This window comes from Homarus americanus, unplaced genomic scaffold (genome assembly GCF_018991925.1).
Source record: "Homarus americanus isolate GMGI-L3 unplaced genomic scaffold, GMGI_Hamer_2.0 scaffold50608, whole genome shotgun sequence".
Taxonomy (NCBI): domain Eukaryota; kingdom Metazoa; phylum Arthropoda; class Malacostraca; order Decapoda; family Nephropidae; genus Homarus; species Homarus americanus.
The window spans coordinates 192,205-219,917 of NW_024737932.1; the positions used below are offsets into that span (position 1 = coordinate 192,205).

Genomic DNA, 27,713 nt, shown 5'->3' on the forward strand with positions numbered 1-27,713 from the left:
ATGGGTTTCCTGGTACCAAGCAGCAACAGCAGGAGCGGCAGCAGAAACAAGCAGAAGGACGAGGTGCGGTATGGCAGCAAGGCAGGCTCGGTAAGGTTACTGCTGATTGTATAGATAAAGTAACAGGTTCCTTCTCCCTGGAAGAGCTCATGGCTGCTGGCACGACTGACACACGGGCCAGCAAGAACGCCAGCTGCATCATCAACACCGTCTTAACATTATCCTCCTCAACGATTTTAAACATTTAACATCGACGACAGTTTTAACATTCATCACCAACAAATATTCTTAACATCAACAACGATTTTTGTAAATATTATTTTTAACCAACGATGACATTACATAGAAGCAACAACACAAAAAAAACCTTGAACACAATCACCGACAACGCCCTCTGTAAGCACACACACACAAACACACACACACATACACACATATATAATAGAGTCATATGATAATCTTAAAGGTGTTAATACCAGTTGATAGAGGTGTGAAAGGGAGGGGTGGGGGGTGAGTATGTGGTGATGGTGGTGGAGGTAGTAGTGGAGCTAGTGATAGAGAAGGCAGCGGTGGTGGTGATGGTGATGATTGTCGTCAGAGCGTCAGGACACACGCTTGACAGCCGACATTAGTCATGGTGTACACGTTGAAAAACCTTTTAAAAAGACTCCCTCAAGGATCCACGCTCGTGCAGGTATAGGTACATCCCCACAGCCAGGTAATAACACCTTTCAGACAAGACATAATACGGTTGATGGCAGAACGATAACGTGATCGGTTGATGGGATCATTCTTAAGGGGATCCAAGTTTCCAAATAAACCCAAATTGAGTTTTACTTGTCAGGGATTTGGGAAAATTAAAAAAAATAAATAAATAAAGTAAAAAAAATCCAAGATGGGGAAGATGACTCGACGGACAATCGCGTTCATCACCAGAAAAGTAATAAAGAAATATCTCTTCATTCTGATAAAAAAAAGGACGAAAGGAAAGATGAAAGGATTGATACATACACACACAAAAGAAGAGAATGAGGTGTGAATAGCATAACAGTTGAATAGGTTAGTTTGTGGGTCATTTGGCCATGTTGAAAAGGGTGCCGCTTGTTGACCGAGGTTTACCTGTGTGTGTGTGGTGGAGTACAGGTGATTGATTGATAGACAAACGGAGAGATAAATAGATAAACACAATAAAATAGATACAGAAGATAAAGCCGAGAGGAATAAAGAAGAAATAAAAATGATAAGGAGAGAGATTAGACGAAGCAGACTAACTGATAGATAGAATGATAAGAGAAATGATGTAAAATGTACAGATGAATGATGACACGGATACAAAACCAATAAGTAGAATAATGTAACATGAAAAAAAAAATATGTAGAACTACAGATTAGAAAGATATATATATATATAGAGAGAGAGAGAGAGAGACAGAAAAATAGAGAGAGAAAGATATATATAGAGAGAGAGACAGAAAAATAGAGAGAGAAAGATATATATAGAGAGATAGAGAGACTGAAATAGAGAGATATATAGAAAGAATTAAGTATTAAATATTACGTCAACACAAGAACTCTTAACTATACCTTGGCCAATTCTCTCAGGGCAAATAGAACTACAGAACGTAACACATATTTTAAACAAACACTATTCAGGATCTTAGTTCTTATCCATCAATTATATAACTTATTAGAATGAAAAAAAAAACCCAAATAATAAATAACAAAACGAAGAGAAGGATAATGTGATAATAGATGAAAATAGTTGTGAAATAAGAAGACTGTTCCCTTAGAGTAGTACATGATCTACCTGGCGAGGAGAACACCATCAGTTTAATTACTTCTGTTATCATAATATTACTGTATATAATCATCAATATATTTTCTCTATCTCTTATTTTATCCTTCTTTAAACAACAATAATTATCATCGTTTCTTTCAATTCAATTTTATCTTCTCTTTTTTTGTTCGCTATTTTTATTTATTTCCTCTCGAGTTTAATTTCCTTGTTATTCCTGGTTTTCCTGATATTGTTTTGATTGTTATTATTATTATTTTCCCACTTAATGACTCTAGGAAATTTACTTGATTGTTGGAAGTCTAAAATAATTAAGACAAGATATAGACTAAAGTAATTGTTTCGTCTTAAGGAAACTGCATTATTATTATTGTTATTATAATTTTTTTCCTATCACGGTGTTTCAACTATCAAGGTGTTTCAAGGTGCTTCTATCAAGGTAACAAGTATCAATTAGGTGTTACTTTACAGGTGTTCATTTCTACAGGTAAAATTATTTAAACAAAAATATTTGATCAACAGTAAAATACTAAAACGATCTTCGTAACTTTATACATAACTGTGCATAACTATCCTATTAACTATACATAGCTAGACATAACTATCTTCATAAGTATACATAACTATACATATATTTAACAAATAAACACAGCAACAGGTAATATGTCAACATACAGAACACCACGAACTGCCTCATGGAAAATACCAATTGACGCAAAACTCTTAATAAATTGTATAACCAAAGATGTTTAGAAAATAACCACTAAACCCAATTAAAACAAGAACCATTCTGAAATACCCGCCCCCAAAAAAACAATCAATCACAACAATCACAACAATCACTGTGTCTATGTCGTTGCTCAATCGTTCCTCTGCCAACACTGGACATCACGAGATAGGTAGGTAGGTAGGTAGGCAGGTGTAGGTAGGTAGGTAGGTAGGTAGGTAGCAGAGTATTCCAATAACGATGTATGGTGGGGGAGAGGGAGGAAGGGGGGGTCCATACACTAGTTAGTATCTTTACCGCTTTCCAGTCGTCTTTATTTTTTGTTTTTGTTTTAGTGAACGAAATGGAACGTTCATCCTACTATAAAAAACCCTGTTCAAAGTTATATAGCAAAGGAAGTTCTCATATTGATCCCCTAGAACTCCTTTCCCAAACCCTCTACACACCCCCTTCCTCTCACCTCCCCTCTCCTCTCCCTCCATGGATATATAAAAAAAAAAACGATAAGAGGCACAAAAATAAAGATATCGGGGAGAGAAAATCGTGATGTTTTGCAACGAGTCAACAACGTCGCTTGAAAACCTGCAGAGCGCCGCGCACCTAACAGATCTCGCGGAAGAGGCTGAAAAAAGATGTTGCATTCTAGAGGCTTAAGCAAGGAAAGGCAAGAGGCTTAACGCAGTCAGACGATGCAGAAAAACAAGAGAGAGAGAGAGAGAGAGAGAGAGAGAGAGAGAGAGAGAGAGAGAGAGAGAGATAAAAGACAAAAACATACGTCAGTTTCGACAGAGAGAGATTAAAACCCTATAGGTTGATGGAACAGGAGGAGGAGCAGGGGCAGCACATACACACACACACACACACACAAGATAGAAGTCTCTCTATTACCTCTCAGATAAATCACTGATAGATCGATGTATTCTTATGGTAAAATAGACGAAGACACTTGGCCTTAAACAGGGAATGTGTGTGTGTGTGTGTGTGTGTGTGTGTGTGTGTGTGTGTGTGTGTACGACTGAGCATCATTGACCACCTGACCAGTGAGGGAGAGCCAATACTTATGAGACAATACACACACACACGTACTCGCCCACACATGCGCGCGCACACACACGTACACACAGCTACATAGTAATACTACTAATTGAAACAGAAAAACAAAATCTGGACAACGTTTCTCTTATTTTACGATTAAACGTTCAGAAAATACGTTTTTTTTCCCCAGTCGAAATCTTGTTGAAATTTACTCCATAGTTAACAGACAGAAAAAAAAAAAGTTGAAAAAGTTTAAATTGTTGGATATTTTAAAATTCTGGGCCGCTTCCCCGGCTGGGACCTGCAAGATAACGCTGTTAATTTGACTGTATTGGCAAATATTCAAGTACATTAAATTATATAGGGCTTTTGGGTGACATAATTTTTTCTTTGTCTCATCCTCTCTTATATATTATACTCGCCTCTGTGACCCGCCTCTGTAACCCGCCTCTGTAACCCGCCTCTGTAACCCTCCTCTGTAACCCTCCTCTGTAATCATTCTCTGTAACGCTTCTGTAACCTGTATAAGTAACCTTTCTGCATCTCGTCTCTGTATCATTTCTCTATAACCCGTCTTGTAACCTCTCTGTAACTCGTCTTTTAACTCGCATCTGTAACTCGCATCTGTAACCCGTCTCTGCAACTCGTCCCTGTAACCCGTCTCTGTAATCCACCCCTGTAATCCACCTCTGTAAGCCACCTCTGTAAGCCACCCCTGTAATCCACCTCTGTAATCCACCTCTGTAATCCACCCCTGTAATCCACCTCTGTACAAATCCAAGTTTAACAAGAAAATTATCCACCCAACGATTAGGTACAGCAGCGCTTAAGACCAAAAGGATGTCACAAACTTATTTTCATCATCAAATTTAACTTAAGGTTCGTAGATGTTTAATGTTTATTTAACTAAATGTTTATATACTGTGTTAATGATTTACTTTTTGATGTGTTTAAATTTATCGGTATTTTTATTATTTTGATTTTTTTTTCTCGTAAGTTTCGTAAAAAAAATAAAAGTTACGGATTTATTTGTGTTTTCTTGGGTGTTTATTATTATTATTCATTATTATTCATTTACAATACATTAAGTTCGTATAAAGATGTTCATTTGTATTTATTCGATGTTAGTGGGTAATGTATAATTCTGTTCAGTGTGTGTGTGTGTGTGTGTGTGTGTGTGTGTGTGTGTGTGTGTGTGTGTGTGTGTGTGAATAACGTTACTCCGTCTGTCCACTTCTCCCTCCGTCCGTCCGTCCGTCCACTTCTCCCTCCCTCCGTCCGTCCGTCCGTCCACCCGAAAATTCACTTCCGTTTAAATAACTTGAAAACGCCTTTATAGATCAATATAAAATTTGGTATGCATGTTTTTATTTTATCTTAAATAACTAAGTAAAGTTCCATAAATAACCATCTTGTGATATACCAGCGTGGTCTATATAATTCTTGAAAGAAAATTATACCGGGAGAAATATCACCTTCAGAAGTTGTTATTCATTTGTCTTTGTTTTACTATGTCTTTTGTTATTAATGTCTATTCCTTTCTTTATTTACTGTTTTACACACATCATCTTCTATGGTCGTCTTGTTATTTTTTTTCCTTACGGATATTTTCTGTATTTTGTAAATCTTCTCTTCATTTGCTTCTTCAAACAGTAGGTATCTGTATCCCATCAAAGGGTGAAGGGTTGTGGGAGGGGGGTGAGGGGTGGGGGGAAGGGGTGAAGGGGCGGGGGAAGAGGTGAAGGGGTGGGGATGAAGGAGTGAGGAGGAATAGGTGGAGGGGGGGGATGTAGAATGTCTTCGTTAACAGCGGCTTCCTCAACCTCTTCTTCATGTGGGATCACCTCATTCGTAAATCCTTTCTCTCCGCCATCCCACAAGGTGTGTCTCTTTACCCTTTCTATATTCCATCAAGGATCTGTTAACAAAAATTACTGATCCTTTTTTTTTCCGTCTCTTGTGAGCGATCTTTCCAAAGTGGTTTATTTCCCCGCCCAGTAATATCGCCAAAGTGGCTTATGTCCACCTCCAGCGACAAGACCAGAGTGGATTGTTTCCATTTCGCAAGCAGTATTTCCTCTTTTCACAAATGAATTATTTCCATTTCCAGGGTGGGTGGCCTTCCGTGCCCCTGTACCCAGTGGAACTCATTTTACCGTCGTTTCCTCTTGAATTAGGGATGAGAACCAGGTGAGTCGAGGACCCCCCTCCCTAACCTGCTCTCCCAGGTAAGGTCGTGGCCCAAAGAGCTCCTCACCTTCATCTATACCCACGAGGTGAAGAATAGGACCTGATATACCTCTTGAAGCCAGCTATCCTATACTGGTCTATCTTATGGTACGGATAGATACATAGGTAAAGAATGAATTGTAATTTTTAGGGTGTGTTTTATGTCGTTGGCTGTGTAGATAGTAAACAACTCTTTTTCAGGGAGAGTCGTATGTGGTAATGGGTGGGTTTTACTGAGGTTTGAGGTAGTTAGATTTACTTCTCTGCAGTCACAACTGAAGAAGGAACAACGTCGTCACTTAATCATGTGACTTTGCAGTAATCATCCCTACTTATACATTCTTTAAGTCTCAGAGGGAAGTATTCTTTAACGTGCCACTTGTAACAGTCCGGCGCCGTACCCTAACAACAAGACAAGTCCTGGGAAACATGTTTTAAAAAGAGGAGTTAGCTGTGCTGGTAGGGACCGTGGCAGCGCGGTCCGACGTCGAGTGTGTGAGTGAAGGGCCTGGAGTCCGGCCCAGCTACGCCAACCTCCCAATGGCGGCCACCTTTATCCCAGCCAAAGTTACTACATGCCGCCGGGGACACCAAGCCCCAGCCTTTACTTTCTACTTCACCAGAGGGGGTCTACACGCTCTTACCGCTTGCCAAAGTCTGGGAAACGTCTATATAATTGTATAATGATATGATGGTAAAGTGATGAACAGATAATCCTCAGAGATGATATAATTCTCGGGTGATAATTGTGGCATTATCGTGACCATGTGACTAATATTTGATGCGTGATCCCGCCCCCTCTCCCCTGCTTGTGGGGGGATTGATTTTTACCGCGCAAAGTTCCCGCCCAAACCGCCGTCCAGTGCTGCCCTCTAGCGCCCGCTCACCGAAACACGCAAGTCAACATTTCTTAATGCTAATGCAATATTAACGTATTAATGCCGATATTTTTCGTAAGAACTCGATATAAAGTTAATAAATTAGTCTAACATAATGCTAGATGACGACGTAAGTAACATAAATGCTTATTCTTACAGTGAGACATAATGAAGGAGATTAATGCCTTAAAGAAGTTACTAAGGAGACTGTAAGCAATCGAACAGTAATCCACGATTGCCATCCAAGTAAATCTATAAGTCCTGACTTAAATGTACATAATGAAGCCCACAATGATTGCATGTGTAGAAACTGATACAATATTTGGAGTAGAAGCAGGAGTATGGTCAACAGTTGCCACTATCACTCAGAATGCACGGAATGCATACAATATGCGCACACGCAACGCTTCAACTTTTCCAATAATCAGGAAAAAATTGAAGAGACTTTCAAGATCAAAGTAGACGGTATTATATATTTTCAAGCGAAACCTTTGATGATTTAGCGCACACTCGTATAAGACTGATCATCGCGGTAAGTGACGGGGGACAGCGTATGTGTCCGTCCACACCAACTTTCGTCGGAGTGATGATCTCGCCAACTTTTACTGCCGATATGAACTTGTCATATTTTGACGATAGTTAATGGGGGGGAATTATATCTTTGTATTTTACCTCTGAAATAAAGGAAACCCAAAGCAATAATCATAAAATATATGTATAATACACAACGCTTTACGCTAAAGCGTTTCCAATTGCATTGTAATGCAGCTTCTAGGAGTAAAAAACTTTTGGATTACAGGAAGATCAATGCTTTGATTTATAAATACAAGCTAGTATGTTGAGCCAGCTATGCCAGCGTGTGTGAGTGTGGAGGGCAGTAAGGGTTATGGTCAGCCTACCGTGGGCGTTGCAGAGTTGAGTGGGGCCATCGACGAGGTAGCTAGCCGTGGTGAGCCACCCGGCCTATCGTCTCACCGCGCACCTCTGCGCCTTAACAAACTTCTTAGCCTTCCTTACGCTCTCTTGTTCACCTTCACACGCGTTTCTCTGGTCTATCTTGCTTCTACACTATTTAATGTTCACAAAAATCATAGCTAACTGGCCAGGAAGCCGCCAGGGCCGCCGATAATGAGTGAATTATGGGTCCGACGAAGGGTCGCGCGGTACCCTGTGGCCGGCTAGCCCGAGACTCTCCCCTGCGAGCGAGCTGGGCCTGTGTTTGAGGCTATCGGCCTTTAGTCACGGCAGAGAGAGGCCCTGGAAGGACCTGGGAGGAGCCCCTCGGCTTGACGAGGAGGAGGAGGAGGAGGAGTGCAGAGACATCACCGGACATTATGGTACATTAGGACCACAGATCAAGGGGGACGGGGGGGTGGGGGTGGGGGAGGGTTTTTTGCCACGGACAGTACTAGGGGGGAATGGGGGGGGCACGGACCATAAGTGGGGAGGTGATGGGGGATGGGGTACCATGGACCTTTTGGGAGGACGGGGGGGGCTTGTCACGAACCTTAGGGAGGCAAGATGGATGACTGACACGAACTAGAGGGCTCTGCTAATGAGCCACGGACCCAAGTATGACGCAAGACGGGCCAGCGGATGACGCTCCACGGACAAGGAGCGACAATGTCCAGGCAAGGGGATGAAGTACGCACAATGGACCCTGAAGACAGACGCATTACGGACGAGGTGCGGAACGTATTATGGATCAAGGAATAAACGACTACGGACCAGAGTAACATTTTACGGACAATGGGTTAACGTATTAGAGAGAAACGCATTAGAGGATCATAGATTATAGTACACTAAGGACCAAGGACTAACGTACAACTACGGACCAGGGAATAATAACAAACAAAAGAAAGTAATCTCAACTAAATCAGGCCGGACACGGACGTACGGACCACCCGAATCCTTTGTCTACGGACCAGAGGAAATGATTACCACGGACAGTAACCCTCCCTCCCTTCACCTCCCCCCCCCCCTCGTGTCCCCCACAACCTCAAACCCACGAGCCTTATCAGCCTGAAGGTGAAAATTAGAGTACACGTTATCTCCGTCGTTCGCAAGTAAAATTACCCTACGTTAAGAAACCTCCTCTCTCTCTCTCTCTCTCTCTCTCTCTCTCTCTCTCTCTCTCTCTCTCTCTTTCCTTCCTCTCTATCTCTCTATCTCTCGTTTAATATTATTTGATGACTTCGTAGCCAAACATAAAGACTTGTCCATCTCGTTCCCATGGTTACAATAGACTGGTGGACGAAGACGAAGACGATGATCACGATAATGACAATGTTTTAACCTTCTGAAACACGTCCTTCCATCGTCACTCAATGTTAAAAAAAGAACCCAATCACCACGAACATAAGAAATTCTAAAGTAGGAATTAAAAATCTATATCACATCAGTAACCCGGAGGAATAAGAGGAAGGAAGGAAGGAAGGAAGGAAGGAAGGAAGGAAGGAAAACAGAAGGAAGGAAAGGGGTGATATGTGGAATGGGATAAACAACAATGGGAGGAATTAATGCCAGCGGGAGGGTATGGAGGGATGGGATGAAGGGAGGTGAGGGAGGGAAGTAGAAGGGAGGGGGAAGATGGGAGAGGAGGAGTGAGTATTAATGCTAGGGTGGGTGGGTGGGGGATAGGGATGAGTATACATAGAGCAGAAGGGAGGAAAATATTCATGTTTGAAGGATGGAAGGAGTTAATGTTGAAGATAGGGGAGAGATTAATGGTAGAGAGGGAAAGGGGAGAGGACCCGACATGGAAGGGTGGACGAGAATGATAGAGAGAGAGAGAGAGAGAGAAATTTATTTGGTCCAGACTTTTACAAAGATAGAGATATAGAAAAGACAGAGGAGAGAGAGAAGAAAAAGAGGAGAGAGAGAATGCGAACAAGAGAGAGAGAAGAGAGAAGAAAAGGAGAACGAGAGAGAGAGAGAGAGAGAGAGAGAGAGAGAGAAAGGGGACCTCAGGTGAATGAGTGAGGGTAGGGTGAGGGGAGCAACCTGCGGTGACAAGAGTCGGAGGATTTTCCCCTTTTTGTTTTTAATGTTGCTCTGAATTATTCGTTCATTCCAACTGCAATTGCACTTTTTTCCTCCGTTCAAACGAGTGACGTGGTGGCTTCAAGACTCGATCCACGACAAAAACAAAGCCTTCTAGCCGACCCGTACACATTGAGTCATGGGTAACACGGAATATATAGATCAGTTGGCCATAAAATGTAAACATGGAAAAAAAAAATTGAACACAAACAAACGGCAAAGCAGCGTAGCGAGGCCCTCTGTCGAGATCGATCAAGACTCAGGAGTGAGGAGGGAGGGGGAACTGCACACGTTGCATATCAACCTTGCATACACAACCAAGACGCTAACAACCAAAAACGTCGCGAATCTTGATGTTACTTAACGGAGGCTACTGTCTACTGCGTGTGTATGTAAACTCTTGTTCTGCAGTGGACTCGTTAACTGTTAGTGATTTGACTTGATGATTTTTAGTGAAAATATATATAAATAAATAAGATAAAGAAACATATATATATACGACTGTAATTAATGGATGTAAAATAAATAATAAACAAAATGTAAGAAATGAAATAAAAATAGATACAAGATTATACATAATATAATCAACTTAAACAAGAAGTAATAACGGTAATTTAAGTTAAGATTATTGTTATTTACTTGTTATTGTGTACTTTTGGATTGAATGGTATCATAGTGATTAAGAAACCAAAAAATAACAATAGTAATAAGTAAATGTATTGAATAGTTATGTTGATTATACGCAATTGATTATATAATTAGTCTATATCGATTGATGAGTGGAGAGAGAGAGAGAGAGAGACGGGTGGGTGGATGGGTGGGTCGGGGAAAAAAAAAAGAGATGAATTAGCAGTAATTTGGCGAGTGTGTGCAACAAACACTAGACCATGTAGCGAGGTAGTGGCCACTGTCCGACCTCGCCCCGCCTCGCCCCTCCCCGCCTCACCCCGCCCCGAACTTACGATGGCACACTCCTCCTCCCCGTTCCTACCTATACAGTACCTCCTCACACTGTATCCTCACCACATTGCACCTTCACCACATTGTACCCTCACCACATTGTACCCTCACCATATTGTACCCTCACCAAACTGTACCCTAACCACACTATATCCACACACATTGTCCTCTCACCAAACTGTACCCTAACCACACTGTATCCACACCACATTGTCCTCTCACCACACTGTACCCCACCACACCGACCGCTACCTGTCCGTACTGACCAGCCGTAATAATCCCTTGTCTGTGGCGGTGTTTTGTGCACGGACTGAAGGCCAAGACTGACTCACCACCTCGCCAGGGTGTTCATTGCTCGAGTAAATTTATGAATACATTTGTTATATTTTAATGCTGAATAAATTGTGTTAAATGTTATTACAATAGTTTAATAAATTTGTTAAAGTTATAGTGTAAGATAAATACATTTGTTAAACTAATTTCTGGATGACTAGATTTGTTAAAAAATTATATTCGATGAGTAAATGTGTTGAACTCACCGTTGATAAATTTGTTAAAAAAAATATATAGTTATACAAATTTGTTAAAACAGTATCTGATAAATAAATACATTTAAATCATATTTGGTAAAAACACAATGTCTACTTTTTAAAATATTTCAACTGCATTATTACAATCTAGTAAACGAAATTAAATTAATTCTTTAATTTACATTTTTATCATCTTTATCAAAATATAATTATTCACATGGAATAATCTCAAACTATTTTTTTAAATATATTACCAAAAAAACTGTAATATTAAACGCAAGAGAATGAAAAAAACGTCACATATAAACATAAAACAAACAGGTAAATTAATAAAAAAATAATAATAAAATGGTTATGTGAAAGAATATATGACATACAATATTTTGCGAGCAACATTATGAACAGACAGGTGGGGCGGCCAGCGACACATTACACCTAACTCATTATTGACCCAACACAATCATAACAAACATTTACCTCCAACTTTAATTCATCACCGTGTAAATTGTATTCCCGTATAACATCAAATTAATACGTAACCGGATTCTTTTCCTACATTAGTTTTGCATGATGCGCAACAATAAAATCTGATGGTTAAGAATTAAAATAATCCCGGTGAAATATTATATCCCCGGACAAATATCTGTAATACAAAAAAAAAAAAAAACCGGGGGTCCATAAATTTTCATTAAAAGTCTCCTATTTCATATTTTTCAGTTTAATCAACTCTATTACCCTACTTAAAATACTCACTAAACATTTTGCATATTGCATCAATTATGAATTAATCCTCACATATGACACACAAATGACAATCCCACAACTCATTTGCATAAAGCAGTTCAGCGTTGAGTGTAATAGATATCTGTATTGTTCACACCGCTCTCTCTCTAATGGAATTTATCATATTTACTTTTTGTTGGTGGAAAATAATGATGCAAATTGTTGACTTTTCTCCCAGGGACGCGATGTGGGGCTTTTTTTTTTGGCGCTCTTTTGCTTTTATTAGGTATTAATTGTACTATTTATGTCTTGAACTTGTTTATATTTTTGGTTTAATTTATTTCAGTAAGATGTTTTATTTCATCATTGGTTTAAGTATTATTTATACCTCACTGAAGGAGGAGATAATTACATTAATTACCTCTAATGAATCAATAAATATTTGACCTAAACACTAAACACATGTATTTTTTGCCCATTACATAGTATTATTTTTTTGCTAATTATTTTATTCACGTCTCATAAACAACTGACAGTTCTGGTTAAATAAATTATACGTTATATTTATATTTGGTAAAGTTACTTAATAATTTACTCAAATATTACAACTCTTTTTTTTTTTTTACTCCTGGACTGTATCACCATTGCTTATTTTCTCTAGATATGATAATTTCCATTTAAAATATGTATATGGCAGAATAACGTGTGTTAAAACAAGTGATAATCATTTCATGCCTCTTCAACCACTGAGTATTGTATCAAAACAACCTTATTTGCTTACGCCTAATAAGTCACGGTGGTGGTTGATAGTAATGTTACTGCTATCTCTGGGCCATTGAATAAATATCAACATTACATATTTTATTTATTTACATTCAACATTTTTTTTTTTAAACTTCTCAGATGTCGATTATGGATTTGTTTTAAACTATCATTTCATCTTTTTGTTAGATATGAATATTAAATGAAAAAAAAATAGTTTTTTTTCATTTGAGATCATTTTAGATTTATATTCTACGTGAATAATAATAATATTTGCCATCAGAAATATAAAGCAATAAGACCCACTACAGAGGGTGTGTTCATATTTGATTATAAACATATAGGGATGAAACAATAGCATATTTAAACCGAGAATATTAAGTCAGTGGTCATGGTTTTACTTCTTCGTTTATTTTCTTGGTTAATATTAGAGAATTTATTTTTTTATTATAAATTACTTAAAATTCATTAATTACATACTGAGGATTACTGAGGATTAATACCTTTAAAAATAACACGAGAAAAACCTAATAGAGATTTCTTTTCTCTAATTACTACACTGGATTAGTACTGGATTTAATTACACTTCATTATAACATATACTACCACCACTACCACCACTACCACCACCACCACTCTCACCTGTTGACGATAGAGATGTTATTGGGAATAGTGTCCGGGGTGGGATTGTATTCTCTCTCTTTCTCTCTCCTACTATCTCTATCTCTCCCTCTTTCCCCCTCACCACTCCCAGCAAGCACGAAAAGCATGCGAGGGACTTTATATGTGTGTGTGTGTGTGTGTGTGTGTGTGTGTGTGTGTGTGTGTGTGTGTGTGTGTGTGTGTGTGTGTGTGTGTGTGTTTATGTGTGTGTGTGTGTGTGTGTGTGTGTGTTTATGTGTGTGTGTGTGTGTGTGTGTGTCTGTGTGTGTCGTGCATTCAGGGAGGCACCAATACAAGTACACGGTTTCATGGGCTCAACACCTAGTTCCTGGTCAAGACAGCGAAGGGCAGAGGTATGATAACAAAACCACCATCACAGATATAACCATTGCGTTTACTTTACATCTCACCCCCCACCCCCAGCCTGCCGGCCTGTAACAGCTGGGTCATTGGCCTTCATGATATCCCGACACCAAAGCAAATGATTAAATTAAAACTTCAAAAAAAAAGGTAACATTTTCGTTTATCTTAGCGGATAAAGATAAACATTGTACCCCCCCCCCCCCCAACTCGAAAAATTAAATTAGATAAATCCCCACTTTGACAACTTGTATATTATATAATGTGGAATAAAATATGAAAATACTATTCCATGATATATACAAGTTGTTGATCTGGTATAGCCATTATGTCTCTACTGAAAAACGAACACATTGTTTACCTGAATTTCTTCCTGGTTGTTCTTCTTCTAACAAACATAATTAATCGTCACTCCATTAATTCTATCTCAATTAATTTCTAAGTTAGTTATACACTCAGTCTCTCTACTTGATTTTTTTTTATTTGGGGATTTTCTTAAGGATTCCACGAGGTCAACGGTCAAGCAACTCAAAATTCCTGTTTGTTTTTTCTTTTTAAACAATTTAACAATCAATTGTCACTCCTTGAATTCTGAGCCAATTAATTTGAAACTTGGTTGGTTTGTACCTTTGTTCAATAAGGACATACGCACACACACAGACACAGACACACACACACACACACACACACACACACACACACACACACACACACACAAGCGCTCAGTACATGTCAAAGATCAAATAACTTAAAATACCCATTTCTTCTCTCTTCTTGTACACACCAACAATTAATCGTCACTTTCAAGTTTGAGCCAATCAATTTCATAATTGCCAGGTTGGTTAGGTTAGGTTAGGCTAGGTCAAACACAAGTCTCCAACAGCATATAATCTTAACAGTGGTTCCTTTATATTTACTGAAATTAAGGTAAAATTAACAAAATATACGATAATATATATAGGCTCCCCGTATATATATTTTTTATATTGCAAGACTAAACTATTTTGGGTAATTTTATTTGAGTTAAATGTTTGTAAACATCTAAATTTATATATATTTTGTATATAATATTTTCCAATGATTTAACAAGTATACATGGGACTTAATATATATCTCAAGGAATTTATATAAAGAGTCCTTTAAATTTATATACATTTTATAATTTTACAGCAGTCACAAATTTACAAACAAATCGTGTTTTGGGTCAATAATTCCTTTAGATTTTAAGTAATTTACCTGTGATTCGGTACAAAGGTGGGTCACTACATCCCCTAAACAACAATAAGAGATAAATTTCGGTTAATTGCCTTTTTGACCATTTTACAAGGGGGTCAAAGGTCACTAATAAATCACATGGAACTGAAATAGGGGGAAAAAGCCACATATTTTACATTACAAAATATTGATACTTTTAAATGAACTTTTAGTAAACTGTAACCAATATTTACCACAGGTTTTATTCCCAATTATATACTATATTTATGACTTTATTACTTTATTCAATTTATCACCTAATAGTGGGAATAGTTGCCGAGATTATGAGGAACTGATTGTATTGTGTCTAGACTCACTCAGGGCTTGGATTATGATAGCTAGAGCCCAGGTGAGTCATCAGTCATATGAAAGTTCAGGTGAGGTCAGGTGTGTGTGTGTGTGTGTGTGTGTGTGTGTGTGTGTGTTGCTGAGATAAGGTCTTAGGAATACAGTGTAGTTATTTTATTGTGTGTAAATTATTATTATTATTATTATTATTATTATTATTATTATTATTATTATTATTATTATTATTATTATTATTCCCTCTATTATCATCGTTATTCAAGCCAAGAAAAAAACAAGATTGATTGATTTTAACGAATAACATTACATTTGTCAGTATTATTATTCCCCTTACAATAAAAACATGTTGCAGGGGCTATTAGCGTCACTGTCATGCCTACACTTAGCAATATTAATTAGGTAGAATAATTTCATTGGAGTATTTTACGCCGACGATGTTAATGTAAATATTATTAATTTTCTTATTATAACTATACCAGAATTATATTATGTCTGTATGTTTATTATTACCATTGATGACATTATTAATTTATATAAATGTTTATAAATATGAACACAAGAATTTTGGATTTGTATTATTCTTACGATTATGTATTATTGATCAATAACATGTGTCTGAACTTAGGTTGACTGTGATCAAATATGACGTAATAAATAAGTTAATATCTGATGGTGTACAAATATTAAAATCATGCATAATTAACCACGAGGCACCACCTACACCCACCCACCTCTTACCAACCCACCCACCCACCCAAAAAAAAAGAAGAAAATTACCGTGAACAACTCCCGTACTACATGTTAAAATATGGACACCCGCCAAACAAATATTTTAACCCATCAATAGTGGATAACTTCACCTCCACGCACGCACACACACACACACACACACACACACACACGCACACGCACACACACACACACACCTCCTAAATAAAACAGCACGACCATCAACTCTGGTGACGATGGGATTAAACTTTTAACGTTTGGGTATTATATAATTACTAATTCCCCATGAATCATTAATGTAATAAAAATCCATCATAGAGCGGGGGTGGTAGTTAGGGGGGGATGATGATGATGTTGATGTTTGGGATGGGGTAGGGAGGGTTGATGAGACGATGTTTAAGGTGGGGTCTGGGGAAAATTGGGGAGGGAGGGAGGGGGGGGTGGGGTGGGTTGGGGTGGGTGGGGTTCAGGAAGGAAGGGGTTTAGGAATGATGTTTAGGATAAGGATGACAAGGGTGTGATGTTCGATGTTGGGGGGGTGGTTAGGGTGGGGTGGTGTGGGGTGTGGTAGAGGGTTGGGTGGGTGAGGGTTGGAGGGGTAGTGTGGTGGGGGGTGGTGGGAGTGGGTGTTAGGTCACGCATCTATCAGCCAACATACCACCGCAGTACACTTCAGTAACAACTATCATCAGGGATTTACGGATCATGAAGTTGCATAAATTTTAGCGGTGAGTCGAAATCGCTCATCATACAGTAAGAGGTGGAGTGGGGTCGGCTGCCTCTCCTCCTCCTGCCTGCCACCGCCCCTTCCCTCCCTCCCTCTCTCACTCGCTCTCCTACCCCCTCCCCTCCCCTCTCCCCCGGGCAGATGGCATGACGCGGGCATTGTGCTGCTGCTGGTAGAGTGGTGGTGGTGGTGGTAGAGTGGTTGTGGTGGTGGTGGAGTGGTTGTGGTGGCGGTGGTGGTAGAGTGAATGTGGCAGAATGAAGGTTTTACTTATGTGGTGTTGTGGTAGAATGGTGGTAGAGATGGTGGTAGTGGTAAGTGGTGGTAGTGGTGGTAGTGGTAGAGTAGTGGTGGTGGTGGTAGAGTAGTGGTGGTGGTGGTGGTAGAGTAGTGGTGGTGGTGGTAGAGTGGTGGTAATTGTGATGACGTAAGTGGTGGTAGTAGTAGTAGTTGTAGTAGTAGTAGTAGTAAGGTGTCAGTGGTAATTATGGATACTTTAGTAGTGTTAATAGTAATAGTCATAATAGTAATAATAGTAGCAATAATAACAGTAGAAATAGAGCCGATAGAAGAGGCGTACATAGAATAAATAGGAGGAGGAGGAGGAGGAGGAGGAGGAGGAAGAAGATGGAAAGGAAGAAGAGAAGTAGGATATAGAAGAGGAGGAAGAGGAGGAAGAGGAAGATGAGGAAGAGGAAGATGAGGAAGAGGAAGATGAGGAAGAGAAAGAGGAGAAGAGAGGTATGAGAGAGGGAGGAGAAGTATCACTATTGTTATATGTTACACTAACACAATAACAAACAAATAAATACACAAATAAACAAACAAACAAATAAATAAACAAATAAACAAACAAACAAATAAATACACAAATAAACAAACAAACAAATAAATAAACACTCTCTCCACTTGATACAATAATTCTCCTCTAAACTAAACTGTCATATAAAAATAATAATAATAAAAAAAACACCAAAGATATTTACGAAATAAATAGTTTTTTCTTCACATTTTTTATTTATTTATAATCTTCGTGTTTTTTTTTTATTTATTTTTGTGTCACTAAATATCTTTCTTGTTTTTATCTTTCTCTCTTTTGTTTCTCCGATTATTCTGTCTTCTAATGTGTGTGTGTGTGTGTGTGTGTGTGTGTGTGTGTGTGTGTGTGTGTGTGTGTGTGTGTGTGTGTCAGTGAAGAAAGAGAAGACGAAGAAGAAGAAAGAAAAGGAAGAAGATGAAAACGAAGAAGAAGGAAGACGAAGACAAAGAAGAAAGAAGAAGAAGAAAGCATAAGAAGGAGACGAAGAAGAAATAGAAACAAGAAGGAAGAAAGAAGACAGACAGACCGACAGACAAAGACAGATAAAAAGTTGTTTGGGGGGGATGGAAGCAATAATGTTAGAGTCAACAGGAGACTCTCTCTTGTGTGTGTGTGTTCGTTCGTTTAGTCCATTTTATTCCTAACGTTGGCGGTGTTAATAGTTTTCTAGCCCTTTTTTCAGTCTTCCGGCGATTTTCTGGCGATTCAATTTTGCTGCCTCGATTTGTTTGAGGGGGTTGTGGGATTTTTGGTACAGTTTTTTATTTTCACAACTTGGAGGAGAGAAGGGAGGGGGGGTGTGGGGTTAGGGATAGAAGGGAAGGAGGGATGAGGGAGGGGATGAGGGGGAGAGGGTAAGGGGGGGGATGAGGGAAGGTTTTCGCCATTTACTTAAACTTCTGACGGGATGAATGTATTGGCTTTTGTTGACTGGTTCCCTGATGCTGTTGTTGCTCTTGCTACTGCTGCTGTTGTGTTCTTCTCTTGGCCAACAGGTATATGTGCTTGTGGCGGTAGGAGGGAGGTGAGGGCGGGAGGGAGGTGAGGGCGGGAGGTGGCTGCTAGCTAGACTCTCGGTGGAGGGTTAGAGGAGGAGAAGGAAGGGGGGTAGAGGAGAGAGGGACATGATACCTGGAGGATAGATAGATAGGTAGGTAGGTAGGTAGGATAGGAGAACAGGTGTGTTGTTATTTTATTGGATTTAATCTTTATACACCTGTGCATTACTCTCGTTAGAATCTCGCAGGATATTCACAACAGTTGGTGTAGGGAAGATTTGTGTAATATTCTTCATTTAAACCAGAAATGCAATCTTACACATAGGAGATAATACTCTGTCTGTCTGTCTATCTGTGTGTCTGTCTCTCACTGTCTGTCTTCCTCCTTCTCTGTCTTCCCGTCCGTCAATATCTCAAAGTCTCTCTCTCTCTCCATCTCTCTCTTTCTCTCTCAGTCTATCTCTCTGTGTGTGCCTCCCTCCCCCTCCCTGTCTTTAGCATTAACGTAATATATATACCAAACCAAATATCGCCCCTTTGTGTTGTGATGATGTAATGAGCCGTAACTTGTCGCAGGTGAGGGATGGCACAGTAAATATTGTCCGCTATTTGGTCTTTGATTATCACCAGTTTGATGTGGACGTTGCCAAACCAGAGTAATGAATTCCCCCCCCCTTGACTACTACTACTACTACTGATGGTGTTGTTGCTGTTACATCATGCGCGATACTATTAACTCACACAGTATCGGTCACGGGTGTTACAGAACGATAATTCTTCCTCCTCCGTGAATCGAAAAAAAAATAAATTAAATAAACTCGGGAAAAAAAAAAGGAGGAAATTTTGGCTCGATTTGTATATTTTTGTCAGTTGTTTTCACTAGTGCCCTGATGACATAATTTTTTCTAGTCTATTACAGACACACACACACAGACACACACATACAGACACACACACAGACACACACACAGACACAGACACACAGACACAGACACACACACACACACAGACACACACACACACAGACACACACACACACGAGGTTCTTTATTAACACCAGCATAAGAGTGGTTTTAGAAAAGGGATACAGTTTCTGGTATAATAGAGACTCTTTCTTCAAAACATCCCAACGAGAAGTCTAGCGACCTCTTGCATCTACCTCAGCCATGTTGCCTAATTTCCGGAGATTTTAGAGCCAATTTCTTCACCTTCTGTATTCAAGATCCATTACATCATCGGAATATAGAATAATTTCAGCTTCTAATCTTCTTTTTTTTACACAGCTGCGAAAAGTGAGACTTATTTTTTTTTTACTTTTTAATTTAAATAAAACTTAAAAGAAATAGATTTGGTTATTGTTATTACTTTTTTCTCTTTCTTGGGAGGTGAGTAATTTTCTTAAGGCTGTTGCTCTCGGCAGCTCTAATGCCTCAGATCCTCAGTAAGCTGCCTCCCCTACCCTCCCCTCCCCCTAACTCCCTTCCCCTCCTCTCCTCCCCCCCCCCTCCCTCTTCCTTGAATTCCTCCTCAAATGTACCTCCCCTGAGTGGGACTTCCCCTCCCCTCACCTGAGATGACCTCCTTCCATCCCCTCACCTGAGTTGACCACCTCCTCCTCCTCCTCCTCTTCATCCTCTTCTCTCTTCTACCGCTCTCACTCACTCTGTCTGACTGTGTGTATATATATCTATCCTGTCTGTCTTTGTCGTCTGTCTGTTTCTGTCTTCTGTCTGTCAATTCATTGGTCTGCTTTCTCTCTCTCTTTCTCACACTCTCTCTTTTCCAATCTTTGATTTTCAATATGGACCATTCATTACTCAATTATTCTCTCTAGGTCTCTTCCTCAATCATCCGTTCAGTCTCTCTCTCTCTCTCTATCTCTCTCATTCTTCCTCTCAGTGACTCTCCCTCTCTCCCTCCTCCCATGGGAAAGACACTCTCTCTCAGGCCTCTCTCACTCCCCACCTAATATTACGCAACATGCTGCTCTCTCTCACTGTCTCTCTCTCTCTCACTGTGTCCTCTCCCTACAGTCTTCTCTCTTTTGCTCTTCTGGCAGCAGTAGATCCCGTCCTCTCTCTCTCTCTCTCTCTCTCTCTCTCTCTCTCTCTCTCTCTCTCTCTCTCTCTTTGTATATGTTTCTCAGTAAGTCTTGTTGTCTCTGTCTGTCTGTTTCTGTCTTTTGTTTGTTTGATTTTCTTTCTATCTGTCAGTTTTTCTCTCTCTATTTGTATCTGTCTCTCTGTCTGTGTCTATCTATCTCTACATATCCCCTAGTCTGTCTGTCTGTCTGAGCATTATATACTCCCCACTCACAGTAAAAAAAAAAATTCTGTGGTCAGTAGGCGGTATGTATGGAGCGGTCAAGATATTATGACAGACAGACACCAAAGAGTCCAGCAACTAGCCCACACTGGAACAATACTCGTGGTCTCCAGTACCCCCCCCCGACGCCCCTCACCCCTCACGCCCCTCACCCCTCACGCCCCTCCCCACACCACACAATAGCCACCAGCCTCCATTGTACCAGTGTCCACGCCCAATTCTTACAGGTAATTACATTTAATAACTAATAACATCTAGGTGAGGTGTGGCCACGGTGTACCAGAATGCAGTAGAGGGAGGTGAGGTGGGAGGTGATGGTGTGTGTGTGTGTGTGTGATGGCTGTAAGGGTGATGATGGTGTTGTAGGATTGTGAAGGATTGAGAAGGTAGGAGATAAGAGAATGGGAGGGAAGGAAATAAGGAAAGGTATGAGGGAGAATAGGGAGGGAAGGTGATAAATAAGTAGAGAGGGGAAGAGATAACAAGAGTAAGCGAGATAAGGAATAGTAGTAGACTCCTTGATGGGTGATGGGTGATGGGTGAGATATTAAATGGGTAATGTGTTGGCAGAGGGGGGGGGGGCAAGGGTGGCCAGAAGGGGGCAATGGTTGGCAGTAATGGGAGCAATAGTTTAGCAATATATGAAAAATGTCTAGGTAATGGGTGATACTTACTGAATAGATTATAAGATAACGAGAAGGAATATTTTGGCTAATGTTTGGGTATTATCATCATCATCATTATTATTATCATTATTATCATCATTATTATTATCGTTTAGTTGACATAAAAGACGAAAAACAACAACTATCTCAAACACACAACACAAACTACGACTTATTTTCTCACCCAGAGGAAACAGTTCAAACGCACAAAGCTCAGTGGATATTTTCCTCTCGATAAAACTCTCATGGAGATAAAATATTTCCTCCCTCAATCACAGTGAGACACACGCAGGTACACCCACTCACAAAACTCCCCTGGCCACTCTTCCTCAACCACAAAACCCGCGATTCAGATTTCAGACTCGTGAACCCGAAGCATGTGTTTACAGCTTCGGGTTCACGAGTCCGAATCTGAATCTTGGGGTTCGTGGTTCAGATGATGAGACAGGAACTTTTGTGGGTGACTGGGTGACTGTACGTAGAGAAGAGACAGTAAGTGCAAGGATACAGGGTCCACTCACCCCACTATCCAGTTTTATTTACACCAAGTCGTCAAAAATACATATATCACCGGGTCCTTAACTCTCTGAGCATTAAAAAAAAAAAAAAACGAAAAATTTGCATCGCGGGAGTCGTGCGGTTGTGATGTATTAAAGTGCTTCAACAACTAAGGTCTTTAAGCTCACTGACAACAACTTTTGAAAATTAGCAAGAGATATAATTTATAGTTGGCATCCTGGAAATGTTAAAAAATTATATATTTTATTATTATGTTTTTTTAAATATATAAATACGATGTAAGATATTCTGTAAGTTATGTTAGTCAGTAGGGCATTAATTTGTTTGGTATTTATAAATATATATATATATATATATCTGTGTGTGTGTGTGTGTGTGTGTGTGTCGATGTATATGTATGTGTGTGTGTGTGTGTGTATGTATATGTATGGTCATCAAAAAATCCCTTCTTTGTCATCAACTCTTAACTCACACATCATTAAGACCCACAACCCCCCAAAAAGGGTAAAAAAAATAGCATCGTGAAAATATTAAAGCACAGAACATATGTATTCCCGAATCTATACACACACGACCACTCATTCACTCCGTAATGAAATATGTAACTCTATGGAGACGCTATAAATGCCATAAAAGTCCCATTTCTATAGGCTTCAATCCCATTAAGATTATGCAGTTTACAGTCTTGATTCCATTATATTTTGACAATTTAATATAATATTCACATAATAATTTTAAATGTTTAGGGAGAAAGATTGCAATGAAGTACAGGAGGAAAAATATTCAACCATACAGCGCGCGTGACTACAAGTTGCAAGTTGCAATATTGAAGCCTTGCAAAGGAGGTGGTAGAGGGGCGGGGCAAGACCAGTGGCTTCACCCCGTTGATGGTGACCGTGATAGTGACCGCCGCCTCATGATGCATGACATTATCTGATACGGCTCCCTCACCCCTTGCAAGGTGATGGATGGTGAGTGATGGTGAGGGATGGTGAGGGGTGGTGAAGGTGGTGAGGGGTGGTGAAGGTGGTGAGGGTGGTGAGTGTGGTGATGGTGAGTGAAGGTGGAGAGGTGTGGGTAATAGTGGGTGAGGGTGGTGAGTGATGGTGAGTAAGGTGATAATGGATGGTGTGTAATGGTGATGATAGAGGTGATGTATGGTAAACGATGATGATGATGGAGATAACAATTCACGGTGATAATAATAATAGTGATACAAAATGAATGATAGTGACAGCAGGTAATAGTGACAAGAGAGAATGAATGAAAATGAATAACCACAATAAGATAGATAATGAAAAACAAGAATAAAAAAAACAAATAAATAATAAAATACTTGAGAACAATTAATAAATAAAAAGTAAGACTCGAAACTGCAATTAATGTTATGAACCAGAGTACACTAACGACTTTGCCACTGACACAACCAAACAAACAAACAAACAAGATACTCCCCAAACACAAAACGTCACACACACACAAACAAACACTCCCACACACAAACCTCCTCCCCCTCCACACACAAACCCTCCTCTCTCCACAAACACCCCCACACACACACACACGGTAGCCGAGACACAAACACCAACAACAGTAACAACCAGACAAGTAGATCAAAACCAAACAAATCTTGATGGTCACAAAAAGTAGAAGATAATGAAAAGGGTGACAGTGAAAACAGCAAAAACGGTCAAGATACAAAGCCAACCTAACACTGTCTCTTATAATGGGAAGGCATGACTCAGGGATCCCACACTGTTGAGTAGACTGGTAAACGACTCATCCCCCCGTCCCCCTACTCCGCCTCTCCTCTATCCAACCCCTCCCCCTCTCCCTTTCCACCCTCCATCCATCTCCACCCTATTACTCTATCCACTTCTTTATCACCTATCCCTACTCTTCCACCTCCACCCATAGTGTCTAACCTGTTAATTGGAGAGAGCATTTTGACATTACTCTTCTCTCCTTCCTCTCTCCCTCCCTCCTCGCTTACTTAGTCACCTCTCCTATCCTCTATTCTTCTCTTCTCTTCCTTTTCTTTCTCACAAATTAAACGAATAGGAACGCGTGTTGGTTGTGTGAGTCTTGCCTATCCATACGAGCTTAGCCAGTCAATCAATCAACCCAGTTAACCTAAGCTAACCTAACCTAACCCAAGTCAGTCACCAATTAACCCAGCCAGTTAGACAGTTTAAACCTAACCTAGACAGTCAACTATAGCAAAACTCAAGCTTACTTTAGACTAGCCTAGGCAGCCAACACAACCTAGAGTCGCCAACGAGATGGACTAGCTTATATAGCCTAGTCAATCGACCAACTTTAGCATAACTTAGCCTAGGTAGCCAGGCAGGAGAAGCGCCAGATGGCAGACGGCGGCTCATCAATGTCATCAATGTGCAACTGGAGGCCTTCATCAATGTGCAACGCCCGGCCCTCATCACCTGGTGGGGGAGTGGAGGGTGGGGGGAAGGGTGAGGAACGGACGAAGGAAATGAGGGTAAGGATGGGCGGAGTAAGTGAGGGAAGGCGATATGAAGGGTGGAAAGGCTAAGGAGGAGGATGGAGGGAATGAGAGAATGAAGGAAGGATGGATTAAATGAAGTGAGGGAAGGAAAGAAATGGGGAGGGGGATGGAGAAAATGAGGTTTGAATGAGGAGGAGAGAATAAGGGGGAGGGCACAGTAGCGGGTGTGGTCAGGACGGGGGAGGGAGGATGGTGGTGGAAGGGGATGGTGGAAGTGGGGGGTGGGGGTGGGGGTGGGGGGGTGGGGGAGAATGAGGACGAAACGGTGGGAGGAAGGGTACGAAAGGGGTGTGGCAGGGAGGAGTGTGGAAAAGACAGGGAGTGGTATGGAAGAGGGAAGGGGAGGGACTAAGGGAAGGGGAAGGGTGGAAAGAAAGGGATGGGAAGGAAAGGCAGTGAGTGACAGGGTGAGGAGGAAGGGAAAGAAAGAGAAGGAAAAGACAGGAAAGATGGAAGTAGTAGAAGGAGAAGGAAGAGAATAGGGAAAAAGGAGAAAGATAAGTAAGTAAGGACAGAATGAGGGAAAATGAAGGGAGGAAGAAGGGAAGGAAGAAAGAAAGAAAGAAAGAAAGAAAGAAAGAAAGGAAGGAAGGAGGGAAGGAATGAAGGAAGGAGGGAGGGAGGGAAGGAATGATCCATCGAAGGTATAGGCCTTTGAAGAACACTTTGAAGTCTTTGACCTCACCTTTGTAAGAATCTGAGTGAAAATTTAGTCCTCCGAGAGAATTCCATTTAGGCCTGACGACGAAATAAAAAATAAAAAAAATCATAAGTAAATAAACCTTTTTTTTTTTTACTTGTGAAATATATATATTCTAAGATCTGTGTTTGATATATATATATATTTTTTGTTATCCTTGGGAGGTCTTAGACATAGATATTATTATGGGATGGGTTTGTTATCGGGATCAGATGTAGACGATGCTTGGTAGTGTGTGTGTGTGTGTGTGTGTGTGTGTGTGTGTGCCAAGTCAACGAGAGAACAAATGACAATCACACTTCATAAATTTCGCACACGTAAAAAAAAATAAATGAATAAATTAGCATAATATTAATTTATTTTTACCCGCAAGAGTATCAATAAATCCTACATGAAGAAGTTACAATAATCTATATTTTAAAGAAGAAATACAACAACAACAACAAAATCTACAACAATAACAAATATTTTATAACTATATCTAAACTTTCTTTTTTGTTATAGAGAAATAAAAAAAAATACGACAAAAGAACTTAGGAAAAAAGTTTACAAGTTAAAAGTTGTTTCAAAATATTACATGAAGGAGAAAAAAAAATATACAAGAACAATGTAACAGAGAATTTAATTGTCCGAGAAAGAAACTTAAACATCGTAAAAAAAAAATAATAAAAAAAAACCCCAAGAACTTTACACATTACAAAAAATAAAACAAATAAAAAACAAAATCAAGTAAAATATAAGATGACGAAGACAAAACAAATAAAGAAACAAATAAATAACTAAGTACGGGAGAGGGAAAATAATCACACGAAAACAATATAATAAAACTGATTAAACGACCATTAGACGCCAAGCTCACGTCACACACACACACACACACACACACACACACACACACACACACACACACACACACACACACACACAGACACACACACACACACACACACACACACACACACACACACACACACACACACAGACACAAACACACACACACACACACAGACACACACACACACACACAGACACACACACACACACACACACACACACACACACACACACACACACACACACACACACACACACACACACACACACACGACGCTAAACCATTAAATCACGATAAATAACTACCCTATTTAATCCAATAACACAAAAAAAATGAATCTTTACTTAATCATTCTTTTTAAGTCATCAATAACAAATTAATTTCAAATATAAATTAATACACAGTTAATCCAACCTATCACAACTAATTACTGAATATTTTATCGTTACCGTGATCTTATACGAGTTAATTATATGGAAAATACTAATAAAAATATATATGAATGGGTTAGGAGTGAATAGATCTTGATGATATATAGAATAAAATATAAAGAAACAAATTAAAGGAAGAAATGTATATAGCAAATGTATAAAATATATATACGTGTGTTTATAGATAACTGAAGGTGAATTTATATACAAGTGAATCCTGAATTAGGTCGCGTTGTAAAATCCCCCTCGCCCCCCCCCCCTCTCCCCCTTAACAACAAGGGTGGAGTTGTAAATCACCCTGACAGCATTGACAACAAGGGTGAAGCTATAAATCCCCCTGACAACATTGACAACAAGGGTGAAGCTATAAATCCCCCTGACAACATTGACAACAAGGGTAAAGCTATAAATCCCCCTGACAACAGTGACAACAAGGGTGAAGCTATAAATCCCCCTGACAACAGTGACAACAAGGGTGAAGCTATAAATCCCCCTGACAACAGTGACAACAAGGGTGAAGCTATAAATCCCCCTGACAACAGTGACAACAAGGGTGAAGCTATAAATCCCCCTGACAACAGTGACAACAAGGGTGAAGCTATAAATCCCCCTGACAACAGTGACAACAAGGGTGAAGCTATAAATCCCCCTGACAACAGTGACAACAAGGGTGAAGCTATAAATCCCCCTGACAACAGTGACAACAAGGGTGAAGCTATAAATCCCCCTGACAACATTGACAACAACAGAAGCATCAATGCGTGGATGTCAACAGTTAAAACAGCAGATTCAGGCAGCAGCACCAGCAGTAGCAGCAGTAGCAGCAGCAATAAGTAGGAACACCAAAGCAGGTGTCATTAGCAGGCGGTGAGAACACAGCACTGCCAGCCAACATATTACCATCAAATTAAGTAATTATTGTCGGGGATAACGTGTTAATTTTACAATGATTATTTTTCATGCAAATTAAACAACGCAGCGATTAAGTTGGATTTCCGCTGTTAACTCTTAATAATATATGTACTCTGTGAATTTGGGACGCTAAATTTTCGAAGATTATGCAAAAAAAAAAAAAAATGTCCTCTGAAAAAACTAAAAGAAGAAAAAAAAGAAAGACAAATTAATATTCTTGTTTGATATATTTCAGGTGTACAATGCCCTTTACCGTGTTTTCAT

The 27,713-nt window shown here is 39.8% G+C and overlaps 1 protein-coding gene across 1 annotated transcript; it reads left to right on the top strand.

Annotated features, from left to right (window-relative positions):
- LOC121873617 (sporozoite surface protein 2-like) lies at positions 1–27,374 on the top strand. The gene is made up of 3 exons (XM_042377256.1): positions 1–90; positions 5,668–5,747; positions 26,843–27,374. Exons 1-3 carry the CDS (start codon positions 1–3, stop codon positions 27,372–27,374), a joined length of 702 nt encoding a protein of 233 aa, XP_042233190.1.
- The last annotated feature ends 339 nt before the right edge of the window (positions 27,375–27,713 follow it).

Bases quoted from the DNA above. Each gene is read 5' to 3' on its own strand.
- LOC121873617 (XM_042377256.1), top strand. From the start codon at position 1: ATGGGTTTCCTGGTACCAAGCAGCAACAGCAGGAGCGGCAGCAGAAAC. The intron at 91-5,667 runs GTAAGGTTACTG...TTCCATTTCCAG, and splicing joins ATGGCAGCAAGGCAGGCTCG to GGTGGGTGGCCTTCCGTGCC. The intron at 5,748-26,842 runs GTGAGTCGAGGA...TCACCCTGACAG, and splicing joins GAATTAGGGATGAGAACCAG to CATTGACAACAAGGGTGAAG.